The 26995-nt window shown below is 41.0% G+C and overlaps 1 protein-coding gene across 3 annotated transcripts in view; it reads right to left on the minus strand.

Moving 5' to 3' along the window:
* Positions 1–15324: 15324 nt before the first annotated feature.
* GEMIN8 (gem nuclear organelle associated protein 8) overlaps positions 15325–26995 on the minus strand; it is a 28350-nt gene continuing 16679 nt past the window's right edge. For all 3 annotated transcript variants that reach the window (XM_041416562.1, XM_041416563.1, XM_041416564.1), the window contains one exon: positions 15325–17337. In XM_041416562.1, coding sequence (XP_041272496.1) covers positions 17087–17337 — 251 coding nt within the window. In that variant the 3' untranslated portion in view covers positions 15325–17086. The remainder of the gene's footprint in view (positions 17338–26995) is intronic.

The following is a 26995-nucleotide window of genomic DNA, read 5'->3' on the forward strand; positions in this document are numbered from 1 at the left end:
CCCGGCCCGGCCGCGCGGGGCAGGGGGCACAGCGCACAGCGCCCCCTCACGGCCGCCGCCGCCCGGGGGCTCGCCCTCGGTTGCGCCGCCGCCCCCGTCCTGCTCCCGCCTGAGACATCCCCCGTCCTGCTCCCGCCTGACAGACATCCCCCGTCTGCAGCCTGACAGACATCCCCCAGACATGCCCCGTCCTGCTCCCGCCTGAGACATCCCCCGTCCTGCTCCCGCCTGACAGACATCCCCCGTCCTGCTCCCGCCTGACAGACATCCCCCGTCCTGCTCCCGCCGGACATCGCCCGTCCTCGGGGGCAGCCAGGCACGAGCCGCGGCGAGCAGGCAGGACCCCTGACCCTCTCGCCTGGGAAACCTTGGGAACCTGAGCTGCGGGCACCCTTGACCTTCAGAGGCACCTGCCCCTAATGTTTCTCTGTGACAATCAATGGCAAGGGCACTGCGTGCTCAAACACATCGTTTCATTCATTACTGTCTGTACCCGTGCTCAGCAATGTGATTCTTATCTTCACAGCCCCTTCTGAAGCGTCTCACGCCGCTTCCCAGCGTCACGCAGCACTGCGGGAGCTGCCGCTGGAGCGGCGTTCCAGCCACACAGCCGGGCGCGACCGTGCTCGGAGGGACTTTGTCACTCTTTAAGCACCACGAGGAATGTGGCTTGGCTTCGGGAAAATTCGGTGAACGGGACCCTGGAAGTAACAGACCAGGTAGTTCGGGGGCATATGGGTGGCTTGTCCCTTAAGAGATTACCAGTAACCCCTTTCTCATACCGAGAGATGCTGGAGGTAAAAATAACAGTGTCACACAGGAGTGATCCTTCACAGACACTGAAGACAGGTATGGAGCAGAGTGGCAAAGTCAGCTTTTTCAGTTTAGTTGCTTTCCTGAATTGGACTTTTACCATTAGAGCAATGTGATTGCTTCAGTTGCAAAGGCCTGCGCTTTAGACAGAATAAGTGCATCTACAGTGACCAATATCAATCAGATTGCACTGATTTACATTAACTGGGTACTTGGCATGCATTTCCTTTGTCATTGCCACAATAATAATACACTAATCTTCTGTTATTTATGTGCAGTGTAAGGATATACTTCATTTCCTCCTATGATCATTCCTATCATCATCAATCTATTCAATTATGTAACAATATTTTTCACCTCAAATTGAGATCAATTGCTTAAGAACATATTAATAACGTTCAAAAGCAAAAGAATGACAGAAGTGTGAACACTAATTTTTAGGGAAATTAGTTCATACTTTGGAAATTCAGGCCCTTGCTCCCAAAATAGAGTGTGCACTCATTATTAAAGTTGCAATGTTAATGTGGGGTTTCTTGTCCATTAACAAAAAAAAAATCACAGCCTCCTGGGCCAAAATGATCTGAGCTTTTGCATTGATTAATGAACATATATGTTTTTCCAGTAAGGACTGTGGGCTCAACACCATGCAAGCACCGTGGGATCAGGGAGTAAATGCCTCTCCTCTAACAGGAAATAAGTGGATTGATGGAATAAGCCATTTTATAAAGATAGGGGGAAAAAAAATCATAGCTAAGGTGATCACTAGCAAGCTGCTTCCAGACCCCACTGGGAATTAAAGTAGATGAGCTATACACCTTTGAAAAATTAGATTAATTATGGAAATAGCACATGACTCTTAACTAGAGTGGCACTAAATAGCACTGAAATATGACACGAACAAGAGGCAAATGGTCAGAGCATCCCACTGTGTGCAGCACTATGTGCTGGTGAAGGTGTAAGTTAGTTTCCTTTTTTAAAATAAAAATAGATTGAAATTTATATTCTTTGAAGTTGGTACAGCATACAGCTTGATTTATAATAGAATCAGCTGAAAAATGCCCCTTAGTTCTGACTCTACTTGCACTTATGGGTAACTCTACATCACTGAAATCCATAGGATGTTCTTCAAAGGAAGTTGGTCAGTGCTGTTCAGACAGGGTTTACTTTACACACTTGCACTGAAGTATAAGGCAGATATTGCTAAGGGAAGAAGGAAAAAGTCCATATCAACACATTTGCAGTGAGAGGAGGGACTCACTTTCTGCCATTCTCAGAAATGTTGGTCATTTTTCTCTCCAAAGGGTAAAGCAGAGAACAGCTGTCCAAATATTGGTTATGGCTCTAGTCAGTGGGGATTTTCACTCACAGAGGTACCAAGTCTCTGATAAGTGAAGAGAGAAGCTGACAAAAGTTTTGGTTCCTTAAGCAAAACTACACTGTAATATTCAATTGAGGTCAAGGAGACAGGAATACTTGAAATTTCTCCTTGGAATAGAAACTAATGGATTTCATTTCAGAACCAAGATGTCTGGAGAAACAGATATTTCCCTGTTTGGGAAAGGCTTATGGCTGGATTCTGGTCCATGCTCTTTCTCTTGTATCTATCACATAATGTAGAGGACAAAGGCTGAAGCATGCAGCATTTCAGCAAGTGTCCCTGTTTGAATGGTTCCTTGGGTGCCATAGCTGGTAGCTGTAAGGAAGGGACAAAGGCCTGCTGTAAATGATGCTGGAAGCCAGACTGATCCAAACAATCTCTTATCAAGGGGTTGTAAAATGACTGTTGCAGATTTAATCTGCAAAAGAGAAAGCAAAGGTTAGAATTCTGCATTGATTAATGTCATTGTCTATGTTGGGTGCTTAAAACCTTTTCCATAGTTTAGGTGAGAAGCAGCAAAATGTTTTCTCACCTAAACTATCTGCATTGATTAATGTCATTGTCTATGTTGGGTGCTTAAAACCTTTTCCATAGTTTAGGTGACAACCTGCAAACATTTTTCTACATGCAGAGTTACCCTAATACCAACATCGTGACACCAGGTGTTTCAAGAGACACCTTCACTCCCTGTAGCAATATGCTTGGATTACCTCCTAACTTATTCTGGAGCAGTATGTTCCTCTCTGGAGATGTTTTAAGGAGACCATTTGATGTTCAGAAGAAGATTTAACTTCAGTCTCAAGATTAGTCAAGAAGAGGAAAGATGGAATGTGGGGGATGTCACTAGCTGTAACTGAAGGTGTGGTGTAAGTATGAAATATCACATTTTACTGTATTTGACCATTTCCAGCAATTAGTGAAGAAACAGATTTCTAGATTAATGAAAGACTCATTGCATATAATTATTTCTTTGCTGTTTTAGTTTACCAGACTCCATCTGGTTCTCCGCTTCTCCACTGCAGAACATCCCAGGTCTAATACAAATCCCTTTTCTGTGGATGGAATGGTGTGATAGCTGCTGTTACCTGTTTGTCTCTGTTTTCCACTCCCACTCTTTCCTCAGGCTATCTAACTAGACAGATTGCCCTAGGTAGGAAACCTTCCCAATTAAAAACAGAATCAAAGGCAGTGTGTTTCCACTTAATGTTTCAGTTTTGACTAAACATTCTGGTGCATTAAAGACAGTGGTTTAATAAAAATATGTGCTAATGGGTTGTGTGTTTCAGTGAGTTCTCAGCTCCCACATCAGCTGTATGTGAGGCCCTATCCCATGGCTCCCTCTGCTAACAGTGAAGCTAATGGTTAATCATGATATTCCTTCCTCTCACTACTACATAGACAGTGTCAGTGGGTAGCAGTCATGGCCACTTTCCAGAGGATTAGAATGACTGTATGGGGTGCTACTCTGCTTTTGCAAAAATCCTGCAAATTTCCAAAACTTCATAAAATCAGGGACCCATAAACCAGCCTCCTTTTGAATGCTAACATGAATGTATTTTAGCTTTAATAAAACCAGAAGTGATAAAAACTGGTTTTAGTTGCAGTGAGTGTTCTCTGAGGCCTTTCTCAAGGGGGATTCAGCCATCCTGTCTGTATTGAGCTTCTGTGATTCCATGTACAGTTGAGGCATACTGTGGTTTTTCTCTCCCATGTGATCTTCTGTTCACAGAGGCCGTGGATGTTAAAGAGAAGCAAGGTGACAGCTGGATCCCTTTGTACACTTTGTGCACTTTATATCTGTGTGTAAAGAAGAGGTGACCTGTGTGGTCACCTCTCAGCATCAAGAGGCAGATCAAGGGGAATGACTCATGCACTCCTCTGTCTTTTGTACCAGTTATGTGAGGCTGATCCACTGTAGACTCCAACTGCTGCTACCAAAACCACTTTTTAGTGCTCACTGCAGAGAGGTGTTTGCAAAGCTCGCCCAGCAAAATGCTGAACAAAATGGTTCAGATCATTGGCACTGTTTAGTCCAGGGGAAAAGAGAAAAAGGGAAAGACAAAAAATGAAAAATTTGATGCAGTTTAGCCAACATGTAGATACCCCTCCCAGAATTTAACATTCAGGTATGATAGTATAAAAAATAAATCATCTTCAAAATGAAAACTGCTTCTTATTACCAAGTAGGTCACATTTCCAACAACTGCTTCTCAATATGTAAATATAAGCAGTGATTGCTTTGAAAAATATATTATTATATATCCAACAAAATACATTTTTTTTCCCTATGCACCACAGTTAATTTTCTCTGAAAATTAGTGATTACCATTTTGGTCTTAACTATGGAGTACTAAATACATCTTCAGTGTTAAAAGATAGACTCATCTCTATTTAATATAACCCTTGTGGAATTCACTTGTGGAATTAACAGTGTTACTTTATGATTTTAGAAGCACAAAAAAATTAGGAGATATCACTGGAAACAAAGGATTAATATATTAGGATCTCTGCTTTTACTTAGGCATACATAAGGGACCTTACCGTAAGCACAGAATTCTTCAATTACGTGCAGGGATGTTCTGTGAGTGCCCCTGAGAGATCCAGGTCTGGGGGCACCTTATATCACGGTATGAGCTGTTTTTATTCTGGATACACGCAGTTGCTTCTGTGCCTTTCTCTGTCTGCATGTCACATATATAACCCACACCTGGTAGGGAACCATGTAGGAAATAATACATGGTCTGAGAGAGTATGAGTGGTTTCAGTAAAGCATTATATAGAGCAGAAAGCTTGCGAGTGAATGAGTGCACCAACAATCTGAAAACAGATGAGTGTTATACAGAAAAAAAACACAAGTGGATACAACCTTTCCTTTCATGTGCAGCCCATCTCATTTCATCCTCCTGAATGGATCTGTAAAATGTAGAAATGCTGACAACCCTTTCTCCTAGTGAGAGAGAGAAAAGTCTTACCTCCTGCTATGTGAATCATGATACAATAATCCCATGAAGGCATTCTTCCACATACCTCATTCTAAAACATTTGGGCTCAAAAATTCACTTGAGATTGATCAGAGATGATGAGTTCAGTCTAGAAGTCTTGGATATAAACACTTACTGAAGTGCTTTGCTATTGTGAGGTATGATCATGTGGGCTGGAGAGGCCAGCCTAGGGTCTTTAGGGGGAGCTGACTTAAATGTATGAATTATCCAACATTTTCATTAGCACCACTAGGGAGATTTGAATGTGGAATAATTTGTGAATGAAGAAACGAGAGGGGGGAAAAATGCATACCCAAGGAACATTAGTATTCAACTTCAGAGCAACCTCTGTGTGAGCATATATGCACTCATTGCAGTATTCTGAAAATAATTGCATACATATGTATGTTAGCCCCACCCTCCAGTGGCATCAATAGGTTTAACCTCAGTTTTCTGTTGCACTGCAAATTAAGGGAAAAGACTTTATTTTGAGAGTGTTGAACACATGGCTGCCATCCAACAACTTCAGCATGGCAACCTCCCAAGAAAGTGCTCCAAGGCAGCCTAATCAGGACAGAATTCCTGGCAAAGTACATTTTGAGACAAGGCTCTCTCTCTTTTTCCAAAGTAGAAAACTCCTTTGATGGCAGGCACAGAGAGTATTTAAGAACATTCTCAGGTGCCTTTTTTGCAAACTGAAAAATCAAACTCAAAAAACTGGGGAGGAAAATTGCAAGAGTCATTTTAACACTTTTCCTGCTTTAGTTAGGCAGTGGAGACTGAGAAACTGCCAGCTGATTTCACTTTAGTTCTCATTTTTTTTTACTTCTGTCAATAGGTACAAGCTCGTAACTGATTACAGGTTTTAATGCTGCTCTGTAAACATGAATGGTGCCTTAAACTGTATCACAAAACTGAGTTAAATTCTCTCCTGAAAGGCCACTCAGCTTTAGTTTTCTACTAACACACGTTCCAAGACGCTGGTTTGGGTTTTCTGTTGGGATTTTCCCTCCCCACACACAGTATATTTTATTGCTTCTGTACTGCTCTTCCTGCTTTGCACAGTGCTCTTCTAGCAAGTGGCTATACCCAGAGCTGTGGCTTGTGGCAAAAATGTGGTATGTTGGAGGAAAGATGGGAAAGACTCCATTAGCCAGCAACAATGTGACATCCTTGCTGTGCCCACAGTGCCAACAGGCTGCAGAGGATGGGTGTCCTGGGCTGGGGGAGCTACAGGAGCTGGCAGAGCCCTGCAGGTTTTTCACGGGGAGGTAACAGAAGCAGCTCGAAACACAACATTCTCCATCAGCTCTGTGAGATGTGGTTTTGGGAGGAAGGTGTAGCTTCAGATCTGCTGACATCATGGAAATGCTTCACCTTCTGACTTCACAGAAAGCCAAACACATTAGACCTGCCAGAAATGTGACACTCGGGAGTAAAAAAGCTCAAGCCACTCTGGTCAGATGAGTGAGAGCCCTCCCAGAAAGCCCAACCTGATAAATGAAACTGAGGAACTTCAAAAATAACGAGATGACATTTTGATCTTTTCCTAAAAAAATCCAAACACCTATTCTAAACAAAAGCATTTTCATCCTACTTTCAGTACAGACAGCTAATTTTTTGCAAATGCAAGTACATGATTAAAACATAAAAGCAGAACACACTAGTCACCCATAGGTATCCATTCTTCAATTAGGAGAGATAAAAAATGAAAGTGTCAAGTATCTTCCATTGATAACACTCTTATCCTTTATTTATAGCATCTATAAATAGATAGGGGTGCCTGTATTTTTAAAATAAAGAAGACTTTTTTAAGACTCTTGTTATTTGATTCTTGTTCTCCTGGATATCATCTTCAGCAAATAGAAAAATAATATTCCAAGTGAGGAATGTAATAAAACTTTTTATTAAAACTATATTAAACACGTTATACTGTCATAGGTGAATCTGTATTCTTACTTTTTGTACTTTTTCTTTTAATAAAGTTCAGGCTGAACATGAGTGTTTTGTAACTGCCAGATAGCCTAGAACATTAATTCTGCCATCCAATATTCCAAGGAAATAGCTTCTTTGTGTTTAAAAGATGAAAAGGGCACAGGAAAACCAAACATCACAAGAACCTGGCTGACAAAATGACCCAAGGCCGTTAAAGAAGCTACAGAAACTGCAGCTTGTAAAATTATTGCCAAAAGACAACACTATTTCTAACACCCGTTGGGCTGTTAGAAGTGGCACTGTTTGAAGTCCACTTTGAAAAGGAAGCAGGAGTGCATGCCCAAGCCTTGAAAGAGTGTGTAAGGGCTCATGCATATGAAGTATCAACAAGGTGATGCTGTGATGAGCTCGGGGGTGACTGCCCAGAGCCCTGGTGGCAGACGATGTGCAGGAGGAACCGGAGAAACACCCACCAGGGGTTATCATAGCATTTCCTGCAGTTCTGTAGGAGAACAGAGGTTGAGGAAGAGGTAAATGAGCCTGGCAGGCTGGCAATTAATGCAACAAACCAAGCAGGAGCCAGGGAAAGGTACAGAGAGGGAGGCAAAGCTCTGCAGGCAAGCCCACTGAGGGAAGTGGGGAAAGGAAGTGATGAGCAAAACAGGAGACAATATCTTTCAGAAAGGGAAAAAAAAAGGTCCTACTACAGCAATTTTCTAAGGCACCAGGTGCTGCTCTATCTGCAGTTTCATCTAAACACATCTCTGAGGGAAATGGGTGGTTTGGCTCATGTTCTTTTTTTTCCTATGACTCCCACAGGTTTTGAACCCTACTGTTATAGACTTTCAGGTTGAAAAATTCCAGTGGTTAAGTTAGAAATCTGTAGTCATTAGAATAATGGGAGATCCCTAGAGAGAGCCAACACTGCTATGCAGAAAATTTATTAGCAGCAGGAACAGAGGCCTGTATCAGCACTTTACTGGTGGATAAATCAGTGGGTTTGCTAATGATGTTTCGGTTCTCTTGATTGAATTGGATTTGTAAGAGAAATGCAGCTGCAGACTGAATTGCTTTATATGACAAGAGAATAATGAATAGCCAATCCTGAACACCCAGGGTTTCTGTATATATGGGATAATTTAGCTTCCATTCTTGTTGTTATTATTTTATATGCAAATGAAATTATCAATGCCTTTATATAATAACTTCCTGGATCACATTTATTCTAGAGCTTTTGCCTGTTTGTGTGCAAAAGAAATTTCTTTCCCTCATTTTAGCCAGGGTTTAATAGTAAATCCAGCTCCTGCTGGAGCCTGTGGGAGTTTTATTGTGTTATAGATATGACCCATCCAGAGGACATTGAAAGTGAACAGAAAATATTGAAACTGCCTGTGGTTATGAGTGTGCTATTATTTATTTGGAGATAGGGCCCATTACCTTATGCTATTATCTGCATGTTACATCTACTGGGTTTTGCATATTTGATGTTTACTTAACATGCATATCAGGTTCTTTTAACAATAGTGTTTCAGAGATGGTCTGGCTAAGTGCCCTCATCAGCCTCTTGCTAGGTTGTTCTCTGGGGTTCCAGCCAGTCAGTCTTTGTGTTTGAAGCTCTAAATAGGCTACTGCTCCCACTCTGAAGGATCACGCCAAACTGAACCAATGCCTGCTGGAAAAGTAAAAAACGGGATGCCAGCTGGCCAAGAGGGCTGAAAAGAGAGAAAAAAGAGATAAAATCATTCTTACATCGAGAAACTGCCTTAGCAACATCCTCATCTGCTGGGTGGTAATAGATCACAGTTGCCTGGTTGGTCTTCCAAATGGCTGAGCTCCCACATTACAGTTACTCCTTGCCCTTGGAGGTGCAGTTGACTGAGATGTACTGTTGAGACACATAAATTTAACAGATGGATTGTGCAGGCCAGGCACTGTATCCAGCAATTGTTTCTCCCACTAGGGGAAAGTCTTACAAAAGCTTTCCCTGGTGTTCAAGAGGATTGTGGTGGTTCATTGCACTGCAACTTTAGAAAGGTTTCGGGTGATTGGCTGCAGTGGAGAGAAACAAACTGGCAGTGACACAATTCCCACCATTTGCACAACAGTGAGAAAATTTTCTTTCAGGTAGGAAAAGAGGAGAGAAAAATCTTCCCTTATCCACTGACAAGCCAGGGGCAATGCTGTGGGAAGGGTCTTGGTACTTTCTACTTTCAGCATTTATGGTGCCAGAGGCATTGACCAGAAAATCTGGTCATCTCCTTTAGTCCTTCTTGTGTGCTCTGCTGGCAAGTGAGTGTCCAGGCAACAGTTTTTGCCCTCCCTGTGCAAGGCAGACAGAAATGCAGGAGCTGAGAGCATCATCAGGCAGCAGGACAGAGTGTGCTGGGGTGGAGAGACACAGTCAGGAAGGAGTCTTTGTGAAAAAGAACACGAGGGAGCAAGAAGAGTGGTGTGCTGAAAAGAGCTGAGGAAATGAGAAGCCCAGGAAACTACTCAGTTGGATTCTTGGACATATAAAGTGTCATGGATGTGGCCAGAAAAATGCATCACAGTGCATATTCATTTAATTCCAGGTAGCTTCATGGGGGTGGCAGTGGTGGGAGAGACAGTGTAGGCGTTTTTCCTACATTCACTATACATTCAGATGGTATTTCAGGCCTTGAAAGTGCAGCTGCTAAGCCACTCAACGTTTTAAAGGTTGCTCAGCTAAGAAATATATTTAAAAAGGCCTCAAATTTTAATCCTGGAAACCAGGAAATCAAAATAATGTTGGAAAATCAAGAAACACAACACATTTTTTTGGATACATTTTCTTTACAATTATTTTAATAATTTCAGGCACCCTATTAGAATGAAAAAAGTCTGTATTGTACTTGAGTGTCTCCTGAATGTTTTTAGTATTTTAACAGTTTTACATAAATTCAGACTTCAAAAGCCTGTCATGAAGGAAGTTGAACTAGCAAAACAAAATTGTTTAATTACTGGCTTTTAGTAAGGTATTTAAAAATTTCCAACAATATAAGCAGTTGGCATGTTTTATTCCAGTAGGACATCCTATCTTTTTGGATTGAGGTGAACAATTCTGTCATGCTGATGGGGACTATCACACCGCAGGCTGTGCCTGGAATGACAGTTTCCAAAAGGAACACAAATCACTAGTGCTCTAATTATTATCAATGCATTTACCAACCACAAAAAAGCTTTAGCTCTAACCATGCCAGAGAAACAGATTTCATTTTGTTAGACTTGAAAATGCAAGTAACACAGCTAGACTAAAAGAGCTATTGAAGGGAAGAGACAGTAAGGCAGCTCTATTTCTGCTTTTAAACAAGATTTAACTGCTGTTGACAGAGAAAGTACAGAACATCTTCCTAAAGCAGGTCTCCATAGTAAAACATACTCAGGAAGAGCAAATAACTAATCTTGTCAATGAGTTTTCTATAAAGCACTTTTGCACTCTGGAGATACATGTTTATGCTCCCACATTGGAGCTGTAGGTGACCTGAAGAGGGATCTGCTCAACACAAAAAGCAAAGGAGGGAAAATTTTGTCTGCCATTTTCTCTATTTTCTGTGGTGATAGAGCAGAGCAGTTCTGGAGTACGGATTTTCTATAGCACAACACAGCTGTGCTTTCTGATGTGTCCCTGAAAGAATTCACCATCTGGCATTGATGATATCACAGCCTGTTGCCATGGGACCATCATGTCATCACACGTATCCCACACTCAGCATCCTTTCAGAGCAAGACAGCTGGCACATCCGAGTCCAGCAGCCATCAGAAAAAGGTGACAAGGACCACAGAGCCAAGATATAACGACAAAACCAGCTGCCATGAGCATGCCCAGCTACAGGGCTTCTCTGAGGAGGGAAGACTTCCAGTGTGCCCCCACACCCAGGGCAGTTACATCAAAACAGGACAGCAAATCAGCTGTGGCGCTGCTGACACAACTCTGCTGCAGAGCAGTATCAATGAAAATGTCGATGTTTTGCTCAAGAAATATTTTCTTGTCTCTAGTGCAGTGTGGTCTGGCATTACTGGAAATCCTAAATTCATCAACACATGAAGAGAAAAATTGATAAAAAGTAGTGAATACTACTACCTTCCCATTACGCAGTCTATTATTCATTTGACTGCTCTTAGTTTAAAGTGCTTTTCAGATTTATATTCTGCAGTCATGTAAGAATTATTCCGTTTGGGGAAACTGACATAACTTGTGTTTCAAGTGCATTGCAGCATAACTGGCTGAAGTTTCATCTCAACCTCACCACTTTTCAGGAAAGGACAGCAGAAGGGGAGCCTTCAGCTGTTACTCAGCCACTTCATGGAATATGCTACAGACCAGGAGCGTGGCCTTTGAGTTATTGCTTAAGTAAAAACATACTTCAAGCATTTATTTCTGTGAAGCCCCTGCCTTCTGTCCACATAGAAGATATTACAGGACCTTAATTCTAAAAAAGCCCAAATTTACATAATCTGTAACCACATTTACATTTTTTGCAACTCTCTCACAAAGGAAAACTTACATTTCCTGGTATTTATTTACACTCTGCAAGTGAGAGCAGGCCTTGCAGTCTTAACAAGCAGACGTGGAGGTGACAGGAAATGGAATTTCCTAATTAGTTTCTGAAATGTGTGAGATGATGTTGTTGCTGGAGATAGCAGAAACCAGACACGATGACCAAGATCTTTTCCAGTCCAATGCAAAGGATGGGAGTAACACAGCTATGTGAGTATCAAAACTGCTGAAATACAGTGTAGAGGCTTTTTCATGCCAGCTATTTGTACAAGCCTAGACCAAAAGAGTTTACTGAATCTCAGGCCAAATAACAAGTAAATGAGATTACATTACACAGCTTAGCACTAGGTGTCTTCCAACTTGACTCCTTTTGACATCAATAACAGTAAACTTTGGTGGAGCTGAGTCACCAAGCAGGAGGGGTTGCTGTAACCAGAAAATGCATGAGATAACTGAAAGCTGAACCTCAGGACTGGGATTTCAATCTTCATCTTCAGCAGAAGTGTGTGGAAATATTCTAAACATCCCTATAAATGGATCAGAAATCTGGTTATCTTCCTGTGCCAACACCTGATGGCAGCTGTCTAGGAGACATGAATAAAACACTATTTTTTCAGCCCTCCTCAGCTATCAGTAAGGTCCAGATTATGGACATCCAAAGGCAGTGGTGTAATTTATTTTTAATAGCTCCTCACAGACTTTTGCCTCACTTCTTATTGAGTCAAGAAATTGTTGCTTTTATTTAAAACAAACTCTTAAGGAGTACCACTTGTAACTCTATTTAGAAGAAATCCCCACCAATTCTTTCTTCTTTTCTCATTCCTTCCTCCCCACAAATATATGTTTTGGGGATGGCTGAAAACAACAGTCATGGGGATAGCAGTTATGTGTATTTTGGTTTTCCAAAAGGCTTTGCAGGCAAAAGATCTCAATGTAGTTCAGGGAACCAGCAGTGGTATTGGCAATGTTAGGCTGAAAAGTATTTTCTTTTCAAAAACGATGTATGTTTGCATTTACTCTGCTTGCTTGTCTTCTTAGAATGATTCATGATTAAAGGGGAAAAATTTTCTTCTGTGACTGTATAATGACTGTGACTTCATTTGCAATGAAATCCATGCACAGAGAATCTCCATTACTCCCTGCAAGCTCAAGAGAAGCAAGTCTTTTTCCAAGCAAGTCAGTGCCATTCCTAGCCTCTCCATATTAACAGCTGAGGCTGATGCCTGTATGACCAATTCCAAAGAATGGAATGAGTCCAAGCAATTCCTCTGCCATGATAACCAGGTCTCCACCACAACACCCAAATGGCAATGTCATGGTCTGTCACCCACCCACCCTGAGCTCCTCTGCACGTGTCACTGTGTGCCAGCTCAGCAATTCCAGCTTTGCGAGAATACAGGAAGAGGTGTGAAGCCTTGAACACCCTCTGGCTATAACCACCCTTCAGAAGCGGCTGAGACTCCCTTACAGGCTGCCATTCTACCTAGAAAAGAGCCCACAAGAATTAGTGTCCTTTGGACTATCCATGCAGGAACACAGGAGACAACAGGCTAGACAGTCTGGACAGCTGATTGATTAGCACACAAGCATGAAAAAAGACTTTTGTCACAGCATTAATGTATTATTTATCAAATTTTCCAGGAGCTTACACTTTTAAGAAACCAGAAGGAAAAGAGTTGGGATGTTTCCTTTTGACAGACTGTATTTCACATTTTGGGCAATAATCTTGGACCTTCACTAATTCTTTCAGCCAAAATGTTCAGCCCAGCATGCCAAAAATCACACTTAAAACTCAAAATTCAAGCAGCTGAATCTGTGTCTTGCTTTTCTCAATTTCTACACCAAGAGCTAGACTGCTATTAGTGCAACAAGAGATGAACATACCAATATTTACAACATATTTCACGTAATGAATTAGAAGCTTTTACTAAGAGAAAGACACAAGTGACCAAATCTATATGTGTTATATATGTTTATCCTTCATAAAGGCTGTTACAGAAATTTGGGTTGCTTTTTATTAACGCTTTTTCCAAGTGTGAGATGTCTGCAGCCAGCCATTAATGAGACCCCATCAAAAAGGATGAATACTTACCCATAATGTTGATTGAGAAAATGGTGCTCATCAAATGGGTTTAATCTCTTCTCTGTACAAACACTGAGCTGTCAGCTGCTGTGTGGGGAAAAAATTCTAAAAGAACAAGAGCCCTTGACAACATCACCATAAAAGTAAGCAATTTTTCTTTCAGAAGGAAACAGGTCATTGCTTCATTTCTATATTACATTTATATCACACCAATTTTGAAAACTTTTTCTCATTTAAGAAGGCTTTTAGTAGAAAAAACCTATTACATTTTTCTCCTATCTTCAAAGCATCTTCAACCAATCACAAACTCTTCTCCTGAAAATAAGGCTGATTTGTTTGTAACAAATGAGGAAACCAGTTTTTGAAATCAAGACTGATTGGATGACAACTTTTAACTTCAGGGTATAACTCTTTCTACTGGAGCTGGGAAAAGCTCATGAGAAACAGTACCACCAGCAAGCAAAGAATTCCCTTTGGGCAGGACTACACCAACAATTGGCATAATTGAAAGTGAAGGTGCAACCTTCTGGAGAAGGACGAATCAAGTCTGCAGCACCACAGTGGCATTCTAGCCAAGGAACATTGTGTCTTTGGGCAAAAAAGGTGTACATGTTCCCATGACTGAGGACTGCAGCATAATACATGTGTGCAAGAAAGGCGAATGTTACAGACGACTGAAGTGCCATTTTTGAGTTGCTGCTGCATTTCCTCCATGATCACATGCTTTTATGTGAGGTATTTATCAGAAACGTAAAATGACATGGAAGATAGAGTGAAAGAACTGCAACACAGAATTTTCAAGTTCTGCTGAATTTCCAGCAAAATGGGACATCTAGAGGTAGTTGGCCAGATGTCCCATTTTGCTGGCCCATCCCCTGAAATGAAATTATTTGGCAGCAACATTTAAATCTGCAGTAGAGTATTTCAGGAGTTAGTGCATAGCTCCTAAGGAACAATTCATCTCGTTCTCCCTCCTCCTAACCTCATAGCATATTTAAGCACATTAAACCCTCTTAAAATACTTGAAAGAGCTAAAGGCAAAGTAATTTCCTTTATATATTTCTTTTTATAGATTTTACATTTATTTTACATTTTATGTGAAGTAGGAAAGGAATTCAATGTTTGTCTTATATGAGGTCTCCACAAATACTTTTTGAGACCAGAATTTCTGCTTCTGCTAGCAGAACTAGCTGAATGAAGAATCAACCACAGCAAGAACTGGAATTTGTGTTGAAAAGTAAGAACAGCCCAGCCCTACCCTACCTATTCTTCTTTTTTTCTGAACTGAACTATACAGGGAAAACACCATCACCACACCAGAAACATTTCAAATAGGAACAGAGAAATTTATGCATGTTAATCTATGACAGGGTTTTCCCCCAGTGGATACAGCAACCCTCCCATTCATTTTGCACCACACCATGCATGTGTGGTATTGCCTGACATTGCTGTGAAAGTCCTGTCAACACTCCTTGTGCTTCTCCATATGTTAAAACCACTTCTGCTCTAAGTTCAATCTTCCTTAAACAATACAGCAGCTGAAAGAAAGCTTTACCATCTAAGAACTGAAGTGTTGTAAGTATGGAGGTTTGTTTATATAAAAAAGTACATTACAAGGTGTTAAGTAGAAAATTTATTTGGTCAAAGGAAGGAAACCTAAACAAAACACTGAATTTTTGACAAAACTCGCTAAAAACAAGAGTAACAACAAATGCAGGACTGTTAATAATCCTTTTCTCTCTCCTGTCTCACTGAAATTTTTCAGATTAATCACACCAGAAGTCTTGGAAACTGGAAGCTCTTCATTTCAATGTTCAATTTAACTTCATCTGTGAAAGAGGTGGAACTGACATGGAAATTCTGCTTTGAAAAAACAGTAACTTCTACTGAAAGCAAAGATATTCCAGACTGCACTGCAGACTTGCTTTGTTGCAGCTGGCTGCTGCAGAGGGCACAGCAACTGCTGAGTGTATTACAAACGACACATGCTAAAGAGAAACTCTGGATAATCAGTCAGCATGAATTGAAGTTAAAATTTTAATTGTAACCTTCCTCTGTTGCCAGGAAGGCAGATGAGGATGTCTATGTGAAACCAGAAGACGAATCCTTTGCCCTGGCATGGAAATTCTGCAATGCCACAAACTACTGCCCTTCAATACACAATGATATTTATCAGCAGAGCTTCACAGAGAGTCCTTTTAAGCATTCAGGGTACCATTTTCTAAGGAGCCACAGGTTTTGAGGGGCCAGTTTGGCCTCTCTTACACAAACCACCAGTGTGCCTCACTCAGTGTGGGGCAAACACAACTGGCCCAAAGTAAAGAATGACAGAAGCAGAACAAAAACAGCTGTGTGCATGAGCACACACAGAGGCACATCTCTGTGCAGATGGATGAAAACACATCTACTTGCTTATGTTTAAATTTTGTGCGTGTCCTATGCACTTGGCCATTGGAAACCAGCACCTAAAATAGACATATAGCACACAGGGCTCCCTGGCTTCCACAGCTCTGTATACATTGGTCAGATATAGTCTATCACTCTAATAAGCCTTCTTTAAAGCTTCAAGCCTTCAAGCCCATTGCTGCTTTTTATTAGAATGGCAAAAATCACTCTAGGCACTGGTTTCAATAGCACTGTATCCTCTTAAGTTTCTCTTCTGCTAAACAGATCTCCAATAGACAGGACCACATCAGGCTTCTGCCCGATCCTCCCACCCCTTCATTAGAACATTTTTCTATATAATGCTGCTTTAGAGTCAAACTCCTGCCAGACGAGTATCAGTCTGGAAGAAAAACTTCCTGCTTTATTATAAACCTTTGAAAAAGAATTCCAATGTCTGGGCTATGGTAATTTGATAAGTTGTATCTTGGCCAGCGGGCTCCTGATTCTCAAAAAAATCCAAGATTAGCAGACATAACAGTTCAAGCTATGCTGTGTGAAACACAATCCTAATACTACTGTGTTAAATAAGACTAGAAAATGGGATCACTCAAATTCTTAAACAGGAAGAGCAGACAATTTCTAAAGTGTTTTTCTTCTCTGCACTGCTTAAATTTTCCCAGTTCACTGGGTATGGATGTTGTTATGTTGCTTGCATGTGTGGTCAAGGCAAGTGGGTATCAAATGAGTGAATTTAGACAGGTTCGATATTCCTGTCCCTCCTGTTACTACTTGACAACTGTATGTGTGTTGAATGGACTGTGAACATCACCGACAGACACGGTAAAAGAAAAGAAGGCCAAAGAAATACATGCTGTCCTTGAAAGACTCTCCCTCAAAGCCCAAAATCAAAACTTGCAGTTTGTTCTTTCAGCAGCCCAACCTGAGGCACCTGACCGTACAGCACTGTGCCACGTCAGAGCACAGTCCAGTACTCACAGCTTAAGGGGAATAATGGGCCAGTATTTGGGCTGCTTTTTGTCACAGTTCCTATCAAAGATAAGTTGCATGGCAGCCTCCATTGCTTGGATTTTGGCAGCTTCAGCACCATACAGCTTCTTCATTTCCGCCATGCGCCTCTCCCCAGGTCTTTCTGTGGGCGGCTCCACAGAACGCTCCACCCTCCTGTGCAGGTCTTGATCAGCCTCCACATAGGGGTCCTCAGCTTCCAGCTGCTGCTGCCTCCCTAGACAAATAAACCATAAGAGATGTAAATTACTGGGCTATCAACCAATCATGTTTTATTTTAACTTTTACAAATATTATATATTCATATTTTTGCTGGGTCTAAAAGGAAAAAAATCCACATGTTCTAGGATGCAGCTGCACTACTTTGCATAAAGAAATTCCTACTAAATATCATGATAAAGCCAGGCTGGAATAAATGGGGAGAAATTAAGAAGATCCTGGAACTGAATCCTAAAAGTGTAGGAAACCTCTGTATTAGTACTACTAAGCAAAAATCAACATTGCTCAATTTCTCCCCTAAACACACATAGCCCTGAAAAAACAATAAAACAACAAAAATCCAAAACACAATCCCCCTCTCCCTCCCAAGAAAACTGAAAAAGCCAAGCAAAAAATCCCAAACCATTCCCCATACCAAAAAAATCAAACAAAAAGGAGAGTTGTTTCCAAAATAATGACTTAGCAGCTGAGAAAGGAAACAATACACAGGACAATGCAACTTTAGCTGAATGATAGCCAAGAGAAAATGTAATCAGTTACTACTCTGTGAAAATGAACAAATGGGTCTGTCATGTCAGCCATTAAGTGCAGTCAATGAAACACAGCTGTAAGCATGGTGTTTGGATAAACTGTCTAAACTCAGTCATTTCTCAAGACTTGCAAAGTTCAAAGCTGGCAACTTTACTCTATTGCTTTGAAAACAAACTAAACAGCACCAACATAAAGCATGCATCAGGTCTTTTAAAGAGAATTTAAAACAATTCAAGAGGTGAAACATTTGACCAATCTGTCAACAGAAATGCTCTGTGGTAAGCCTGACTGGAAGAAAGAACTTGGTTGTGCATGTCCAAATTTACCTCTGCTTCCTGGGTCTGCTGTGACGAAAGAAACAATGCTTTGTGCAGTTAAAACATCAAAGTGCTACACAAAACTACCCTCTTATGGGGACATTTCTACAAGAGAGAGAAAATCACCCAACAGCTGAACTCCTCAATAACAAACGACCATCCTCAAAACCGTGTAAAAGGCACAGTTCACTACTACTGACAGCAGTTGGGTTTTTTTAAACATCAAAAAGGACAGTGTCCACAGGTCAGGATGCACTGGTCACACACAAGACATGCTCCTCAGCGTTTGGTGCCATGTACTTGTTCCCTCTTTCACCCTCAGGCAGAGATTTAGCTTCCACAATACACGTGACATCTGCAAACCCTAACCCAAAGTTAAATATCCTGACATTTGTGTGTCAAACATCTGCAGTTTGTTTTTATACTGGAAAGTAATGTACTGAGCAGCCAACTGACTGTCAGCCTTCCTAAAGGAATTATCCCCTCAACAGCATTCACAGAAAACAGATATTTTAAACTATATGATGAGAAACTTCAAATTTGGCATCTGTTCGTCTGACAGACACAGAAAGCTTTTGTCCTGTCATTTGAAACACCATTTGTGTTGGTCATAGAAGGGCTTGAGGAGTTATTAGCCATCTATTCCATAAAGCCATTTCTGTGATTCTGCTTTAAGGGTACACCCCTGCATTAGGCTGCACTGCCAGAATTCACAAGGAAATATACATTAGAGTCCATATGTGATTTTGGAAGAGTCAGATTTACTTGGTATTGGGCCATTTTAACCAGAAGGTCTGAATTAAAGAAACTAACATCGCCTACAGAGGGCTCAGCACTTTGAGGACAATGTATAGCACCCAGGCTATGCCTTGCACCCCACTGAAACCAGCTTCCTGGGACACCACGCTGCCCACAACTACATAGCACGCTTTTAGGCACAAACTGAATAGTTTTAGACAGATAAAACCAAACAAGACTATGCTGGCAAACCAATGTCTCCCACTGCAGATTACACAGCAAAACTGGCAAGGCAATGAACTGGACCCATATTTGTTAACTCTCTTGGGACACTAGATAATTCCTTGCACTTCTGTACTGCCCATGGAAATTTTTAATTCTTTAGTTCCATAGCTGCATGCTAGAGACAGCTGCTTTTTCGCTAGTTTGCTGTAGAATGCTGTCTGATAGCTCACTGCTGATCCTTAAGAAAAAAAAAGTTTCGCTGGAGGTAGATAATGAATTCTTCTGTTTAGAAATTAAATGGATCTCTAGCAGAACATTCATGATGGATGAGTGGATTACAGTTTAGTGTGCATCAATTTCCATTTCTCAATACAGAGTCGTTCATAATTCTGTAGATCCTAATTGTAACAATCAAAATAATAATACCAATTTAAATTCCATTCTCAGAATTACCTGATGTATGTCTGGAGTGTTTTACTTTACACTAATCAGCTATAGTGCCTGTAACTTTCTAACTTGACTTCTGCTATTCCATAGCTACTGGTTAAAAAATTCCCAGAGTAATTGTATTACACAGCTTTAGACACATAAATCAGGTCTAGAATCCAGGCAGAGGCTCAGGACAGAAATGTGCTATAGGGACCCACAGTTTTTTGCAGCAAAGGCTGGATTTGAGCACAGTACATGACAGCTGTTGCTGGTAATACTACTGCAGCTGTGTGGAACAGGCTGCATTTCAAATCAGCTATCTGTGCAGAGATACCACTGCAACAAGTTCCAGAGTCATAGACAGAATCATAGAATGGCTTGGGCTACAAGGGACCTTAATGATCATCTTATTCCAACCTCCCTGCCACAGGAAGGGACAGTGTCCACCAGATCAAGTTGCTCAGAGCCGCATCCAGTCTGGCCTTGAACACTGCCAGGGATGAGACATCCAGAGCTTCTCTGGGCAACCTGTTCCAGTGTTTCACCACGCTTACAGAAGACAGCATTATTTGCTTTTATAGACTATCAAGGAAAGAAATCATGAAACTAAATGGGCATGTAAACCACTGCTTTTCCAAAAACAAAATATTTCCAAAAATAGACATAAGAAATAGATAACAGAGACAGTATTGTCCTGTTGAGATGCATACTAAACTTTCTTTGGTGGGGCAAGGGCTGGGAAGTAGAAGTGCTGTAAGTGCTGTAATTTGCAGCAGTCTGAGTTCTATCTGTTACCTCAGAGTTTAGTTTAAAAACAATACAAAGCAGTACAACTTGAGCTAAATGTGCAACTACCTCTTCATCAAAAAGCTGACAACTAGAATCTGACAATGGAAACACAAACAAAATGATAAGCTGTCTATAACCACAAGCCTATGGAAACAACCAGAATTTCTCTGAAGCAAGAAACACATACTCATCCATGAAGCAGATAGCATGGTTTATCAAAATACGAATTCTCAGTCTGCAGCAATGAAGTCCCCAGCTCACTCTCAGATCAGTTTCACATTCCAAATTCTCAAGTCACTGGGCTGCCAAGTTATAAATGTAAAACAAGCAATTTTTACACAATTCTAAGTAGTTCCTCCTTCTACTTCACACAGACTAAAATAAACATGCTTTCTTTTACAGCACTCATCTTCAACTACTGGCAAGCTTCCCCCAGTCATGGAACAGTATTTTGCAAATGTTGACAAGGCAGGCAGGCAGCTGCAGCGGTGGTTGGTTCCTGCACAAAGGAAAAGCACTGCTGACGTTTTCCCAGTTGGTCAGTTCCATTTCTTTTCAAAGATGCTCTTTCTCTCTCTTGAAGCTCACTTCAAAGTTAACTTATTCCTACCAAGTTCAGCTCTGCTGGGAAGTCATCGTTACCTGGCCAAAACCAGATGGGGTATCTTTTTCCAAACACAGTAAATAGAATTATTTAACCACTAAGAAAAGAAGTCCAGCTGTGTCATGCACCCAGTGTCCTGGGTTACCCCAAAGGTTATTGTATTCTGTATCTATCTGTGCCCAGAATGGGAAGTGCCTCTTTAAGATGCTAGATCTGGAACTGGAACCTTGGGGCCAGCAGGTGCCGGCTGTTCTGAAGTCGGGGTTGCGCAGGCAGAGCTCTCTCCTGCCCACAGCTCTTGCTCTCTGCCTTTCATTCTCACAGGCAGAGAGCTGAGGCAGCACTGGTGGAAGCTCCCCTCTGGTTTTCTCCTGGGGTTTTTTTTTACGAGGCAGGAAGGTGTTCAGCCATGTCCAGGACAGCAGGGCTCCATCACACACAGCAGTGACTTGGGAAGACACACATCATCACTCCAAATGTCCCTGCCTTCCTTCTTCTTCCCCCCACTTTATATACTGAGCATGATGTCAGATGGTCTGGAATATCCTTTGCTCAGCTGGGGTCACCTGTCCTGGCTGTGTCTCCTCCCAGTCTCTCACTCATCACCAAGGTCCTCACCAGCATGGCAGCAGGAAAGGCAGAAAAGGCCTTGGCTGTGTGTAAGCCCTGCTCAGCAATAACAAAAACATTTCTAGATTATCAACCCTGTGTTGAGTGTAGATTCGAAACACTGCCCCAAACCAGTCACTGTAAATGACACAAACTCTACCCCAACCCAAACCAGCACATCTACCTAACTCATGCTACACTTCTGGGCCATCATTAGTAAATTCTCCTTTCACCACTTTTCCCACTTTTTATGAATGACTTTTAATCTAGTGTGTACTAGCCGAAAAGAAAAGTGAACAAATACAACTACCTCCCCGCTCTGGAATTGCCAAGAGAGCAGACTAACTACTGTATTAGCCATTCACTGCATTTGGGCCTTCATACACACACAAATGACCTCTTACTTTCAGCAAGACTATGACCTAAGACATAAGCTATTTTCCCCCTAGGTCCTTAGCAACTCAGATGCCTTGTTTCTCTTATTTTATAAAAAGGGAAAATGTCTCACCCTTTTTGTAAGTTTGATCCACTTTACATTTATTTCTTTGTAATATCCTTTGAGAAGCTTAAGTAGTAATAATAAAAAAATTCCTGTCCAGAACTTATCCTCTTCTTATTAAAAGAAAAAAACCCCAGCAAAACAAACAAAGGAAAAGAAACAACTTCAAAACCAAAACCCAAATAAATTCCCTTATTTAGGAAGAACTCTCCATGGAGAGACTTTGCAACATTAAAAGGAGATAGAAGTAGGAAGGGTAATTATCTATGTCAGATTTTAAATGAAAGATTTATACCCAGCATTTTGTGGTTTCTTGTACCATTTTTAGCACTTGGTATTTATACATCCAACGCTCAGCTCACTGCAGCCAGTGATAATATTCCATCTGACAACATTTCTTACACAGACATTCTTCCCCACAGGTCTGGAAGTGCCCACACTCAGCAGCCGCCTGCCATGTGCTGCCCTACACAATGGTAGGTGTGGTAAGAGACCAAGGGCTTGCTCCTCCCAAGTGTATGCCATTAATGACTTTCAGTTGCTTGCTTAGTTAGCACAGTATTTTTCAAGGAAATATTACACTTTCTCCAGTCTTGGTGTTTTCCATGATTTCAGACTGTGTGTTCACATAGTTGTCTGCTTATTTGAAATGGTTAATTATTTTCTGCTACTGCTGCGTGTGCACTTAGTGAGGTTTTCATCTTAAATGCTACCTGAGCTGATCTTGAGCAGCCCACACTCACAGTTAAAACCACTACCCATTTCTACTGATTAGAAACTCCTAGTTCTCTCTTTGAATGCCACTTCCCACAGCCTATCTGCTGTGTTAAGTGTTCTGCCCACACAGGCTTCTCCATGCAAAATGCCAGCTTCTTCATCTTCCTAGAAAAGCTAAATACCTTCACCATAAACCTACATAAGAGGATTTTTCTGATGTGATAGAATCAGACCATTTTATTGTCCCACACTTGCAGGAACTGGGCATAACACGGGGAAAATCAAAATCTTTGCCTCAAGGAATTCCACCAAAACAGGGATTTAAACAGGATTTGTACACAGGATATTCAAGGAGTTTAATTTCTGCAGAGTTCTGGATTTCCACAGGGCTGGAATCTCAAGTACTACTCTTTATCAAGTGCAAAGTTTTGCAGAACAAGTTTCCATCAGTGGGAGTCTACAAGATACAAACAACTTTGACTTACCCCCACATCTGTAAAGATAAAATATTCTTCATTGCTAAAACCAGCGTAGTCCTGCTTGCTGGAAGGTTACTATGGAACACTAAGTAAACTGAAATTGTGGAAACATACTGAGAGAGAATGATGATTTTATAGCAGAATGAACAGCCTTGTTCTAGCTGTAAGCTGGCTTGGGGAAAAGAGACTTCTTTTAAAACTTCTTAAATTTAAAACTTTGTGCTTCAAAAGATGTGACAAAGGGATTCCCCAGGACACCACGTAACCTTCCCCCTCCCATTTTCAGGAGAAGTCTGATCTCCAAGGACAACTAGGCCCTATCTTACTATGCAAGCATTGTCACCTATACAGAAAAATCAAATGCTGTAGCTGACTGGAAAACACTAATTCAGAATAAAAATTACTTTTGGTGGAAGTAAATGTTAAAAATGTTAAGCTTTCAGTTAGCAGTCATGACAGTCAAGAAAGAGAACAACCAAAAATCCTGAGGATATTAAAACCCCAAATAGCTACACTGACAAAATTTCCATCTGCTACTTGAGGAGAGAATGAGTTAAAAGAAATGGACTATTTCATCACATATATCTACAAGCAATGCAATATTCTCAAGAAAAAGGAAAACATTCCCTTTCAGAAATGTTTCAGGCTTTGAAGTAAGAGCAGATGTGATTCCTTGGCAAGCTTGTGGCAGCCTGAAACCATGGGTGCATGGACATTTTTCCTTCCTCAGCTACAAAACCAGCTTATGCAATTTCTGCTCTTCTCCCTTAGTTGCATGCTCCAGCTCCCAGGTCCCTCATGCTACAGTTATCTAAGGGGCAGCACAAAGAAGCCTATAAGAAAAAGGAAAACATTCCCTTTCAGAAATGTTTCAGGCTTTGAAGTAAGAGCAGATGTGATTCCTTGGCAAGCTTGTGGCAGCCTGAAACCATGGGTGCATGGACATTTTTCCTTCCTCAGCTACAAAACCAGCTTATGCAATTTCTGCTCTTCTCCCTTAGTTGCATGCTCCAGCTCCCAGGTCCCTCATGCTACAGTTATCTAAGGGGCAGCACAAAGAAGCCTACAAAAAACAAACACCCCCCCCTCCTTCCCCAATCAAACAAAACTTCAACATATTATATTTAGTTCTAGTACAGTTCAGTGCCCTGGAAACACCAGAGCAGGAACGAATGTCTAGGAAGAATAATTGCTTAGCCTGGCTTTGGCACCAAAACGTGTTTACTGAAGCACAGCCCAACTGAAACCTATTGCTAAGAGCAGGAAATAATCTCAGGTAAGAGAGTGCACTTCCTCAGACACAGTTGCAACAGGCTGTCTAAACAGACAGCAAACAGATTTTGCACATCTGACATACTCCAATACCTTCTTTCACTGTAATCCAATTTTTCTACACAGCCTGAAGAGGACAGCTCTCTAGAAACAGGGCAAAACTACTTACAAAGACAGAAAATGGAGAAAAATTACCTTTGAAATAAAAATGAATAGAAACCAAGGAAGTAAGATTAGAATTAAGGTGTTCCACTTTCAGGTTTGGTACTTAATGGTATGTGTCACTCTCAAGTTAATTAACCACATGCCTCACTGTAAATAATCTGTAAAATTAATCTAATACTTTAAAGAATTAATTATCTCGTATTATTTTGTTATTTGGGTTAAGCAACTGGCACGAAGTTATACAGCTAACTGGAGAATAAAGAAGCCGATTTCTGTTTTAGAAATATGATTAAAAACCAAGGATTGTTCTGTGGTCTCCAAAACAAACTACACAGAAACAATATAAGCCTTCACATCCATGTTTACATTAGCACTAGGCTACATTGGTTACTGCCCAGCTAAACATCAAATCACCTTTATTTTCTTCTATTACCTTCCACAATGAAAACCCTAAAAAGGAGTATTTTTAGTCCAACCAGAAAAGGCACTGAAACAATTAAACCCCGTGAATATGAAACAATCAACGAGTCAGTGGAACCTCAAGTGAAAGTCTGCTCTAGAATTTGATTGCTCTAAATGTAATTCACAATCAGGGACTTGTTGATGAAGACGAGAAAACTCAGAGGCCAGCCCTGTGCAATCAGCAGTCTGCAGCACACCAAAGACACCAAGGTGTCTGTACCCCGGGGCCATCTGACACAATTAAACTGATAGGAAGTTGCTGAACGACCATTGCTAAGAAATTAGAACAGGATCAGGCACTGGCAGCTGCCTCTAGTAAGGATCAAGTCTACTTCAATAAGATTAAATACAGACCAGCTGACTCTGCATTCCCATCCCCCAAAACAACTCCAATCTGTCACTGATGGCAACAATGCTGACACCAGACAAAGACAACACTGCTAGAGTAAACAGAAGGATTACTTAAATCTATATATAACTATGTCTTCACATACATTTATGGCATAGTCTGGATTTACAGAGACTCAACAAGGAGATGTTAAAATTTAAAAGTGCTACTTTAAAAGCAAACCGGAACACAGAAGAAACACGAGTTTCACAATAGTTTTTTATGTGTGCCCTGAACAGAAATTAAACACATGCTCTTGGAAGAACATGTTTCATGATGCACTGAGCAGCTAGACAGCTAAATAATACTGAGTTTGGTACTTTCAGGAAAAAAAAGAAAGGAAGTAGCCTGTGTCAGTCTTTAGATCAAATTCACATTTGAACTTCACAATGAAATTTCTTTTTTGACTCCAGACACACTACAGTGCTGAATTCAAGTTTTGTTTATTGTTTGATATGAGAAAGCTACTTTATCAAAAAGTGTTGAAAAACATTTTTTTGGAGAGCAACCTGCAGCCATGTTGTTGATTTTCTGGGAGGAAGTATACTCAGGCTATGAATTGACCTTTCAGTTAACTTGCAGGTCCAAAACTCAGTATTACCACAGACATGCAGAATTAAATAACAAGGTCTAATCCAGAGAAAATTAATTTCAGCAAGTAAATACACATTTTCTCCATGCTGCTAGTAAACTACGTGTGCTGCCTGACCAAGCATTTGGAAAGAGACATCTGGAAAAAGGGTCAAACTAAAGAAATTGGTTAAACATACCACAGTTTTTGGAAGGAAGGGTTGAAGGGTAACTTTGGAAATACAAGTTTCCCTCTGACCTTATGAATTTCTCATTGCTCTCTTCAGCACTCTAGTAAATAAAATGTAATATACTTGAACTCATGAGGGTAACTGCTATGCCCAGTATCAAAAACACAACAAAAACCCCTGGGGACATATGCCAGAAAAAACCTGCAGATGTGCATCTATTGTACCTTCCACAAAATGGGAATGTTTGACTTCAAAAGTAGTTCCAAGATTTGGTGCTGGAGCACAGATCTGAGCACTCTTTCTTAAGAGAGACAGCTGGCATCCCACTTGTCAGAAAGTTAAGTTGTACTTCTTAGCACTTGGGAGCTTTCTGTCTCTTCTCTGCCACTTCAACAGGATAATTCCTACATTAAGTATTTCAGTGACTTGATGATACACATGGAGAGCCACCAGACTAAAAGCCCTAGTCTGACAACCTGCTCATGACACAGGTCAGTACCTAATGCCAAGGGAAGGATGCAAAAGCAGAGAATGTAAATGTCTACATGTCACCAGCATCACCTAGTGAGAAATAGAGAGATCAGAAAAATGCAGATGCTTCTCCAAAGCCAGCCAGCTGCTCTGCAATCTACCACCTCAACACCTCCTCCATCAGCATGCTGCACATGATG

This window comes from Onychostruthus taczanowskii, unplaced genomic scaffold (genome assembly GCF_017590055.1).
Source record: "Onychostruthus taczanowskii isolate IOZ18803 unplaced genomic scaffold, ASM1759005v1 scaffold52, whole genome shotgun sequence".
In the NCBI taxonomy this organism is placed as follows: domain Eukaryota; kingdom Metazoa; phylum Chordata; class Aves; order Passeriformes; family Passeridae; genus Onychostruthus; species Onychostruthus taczanowskii.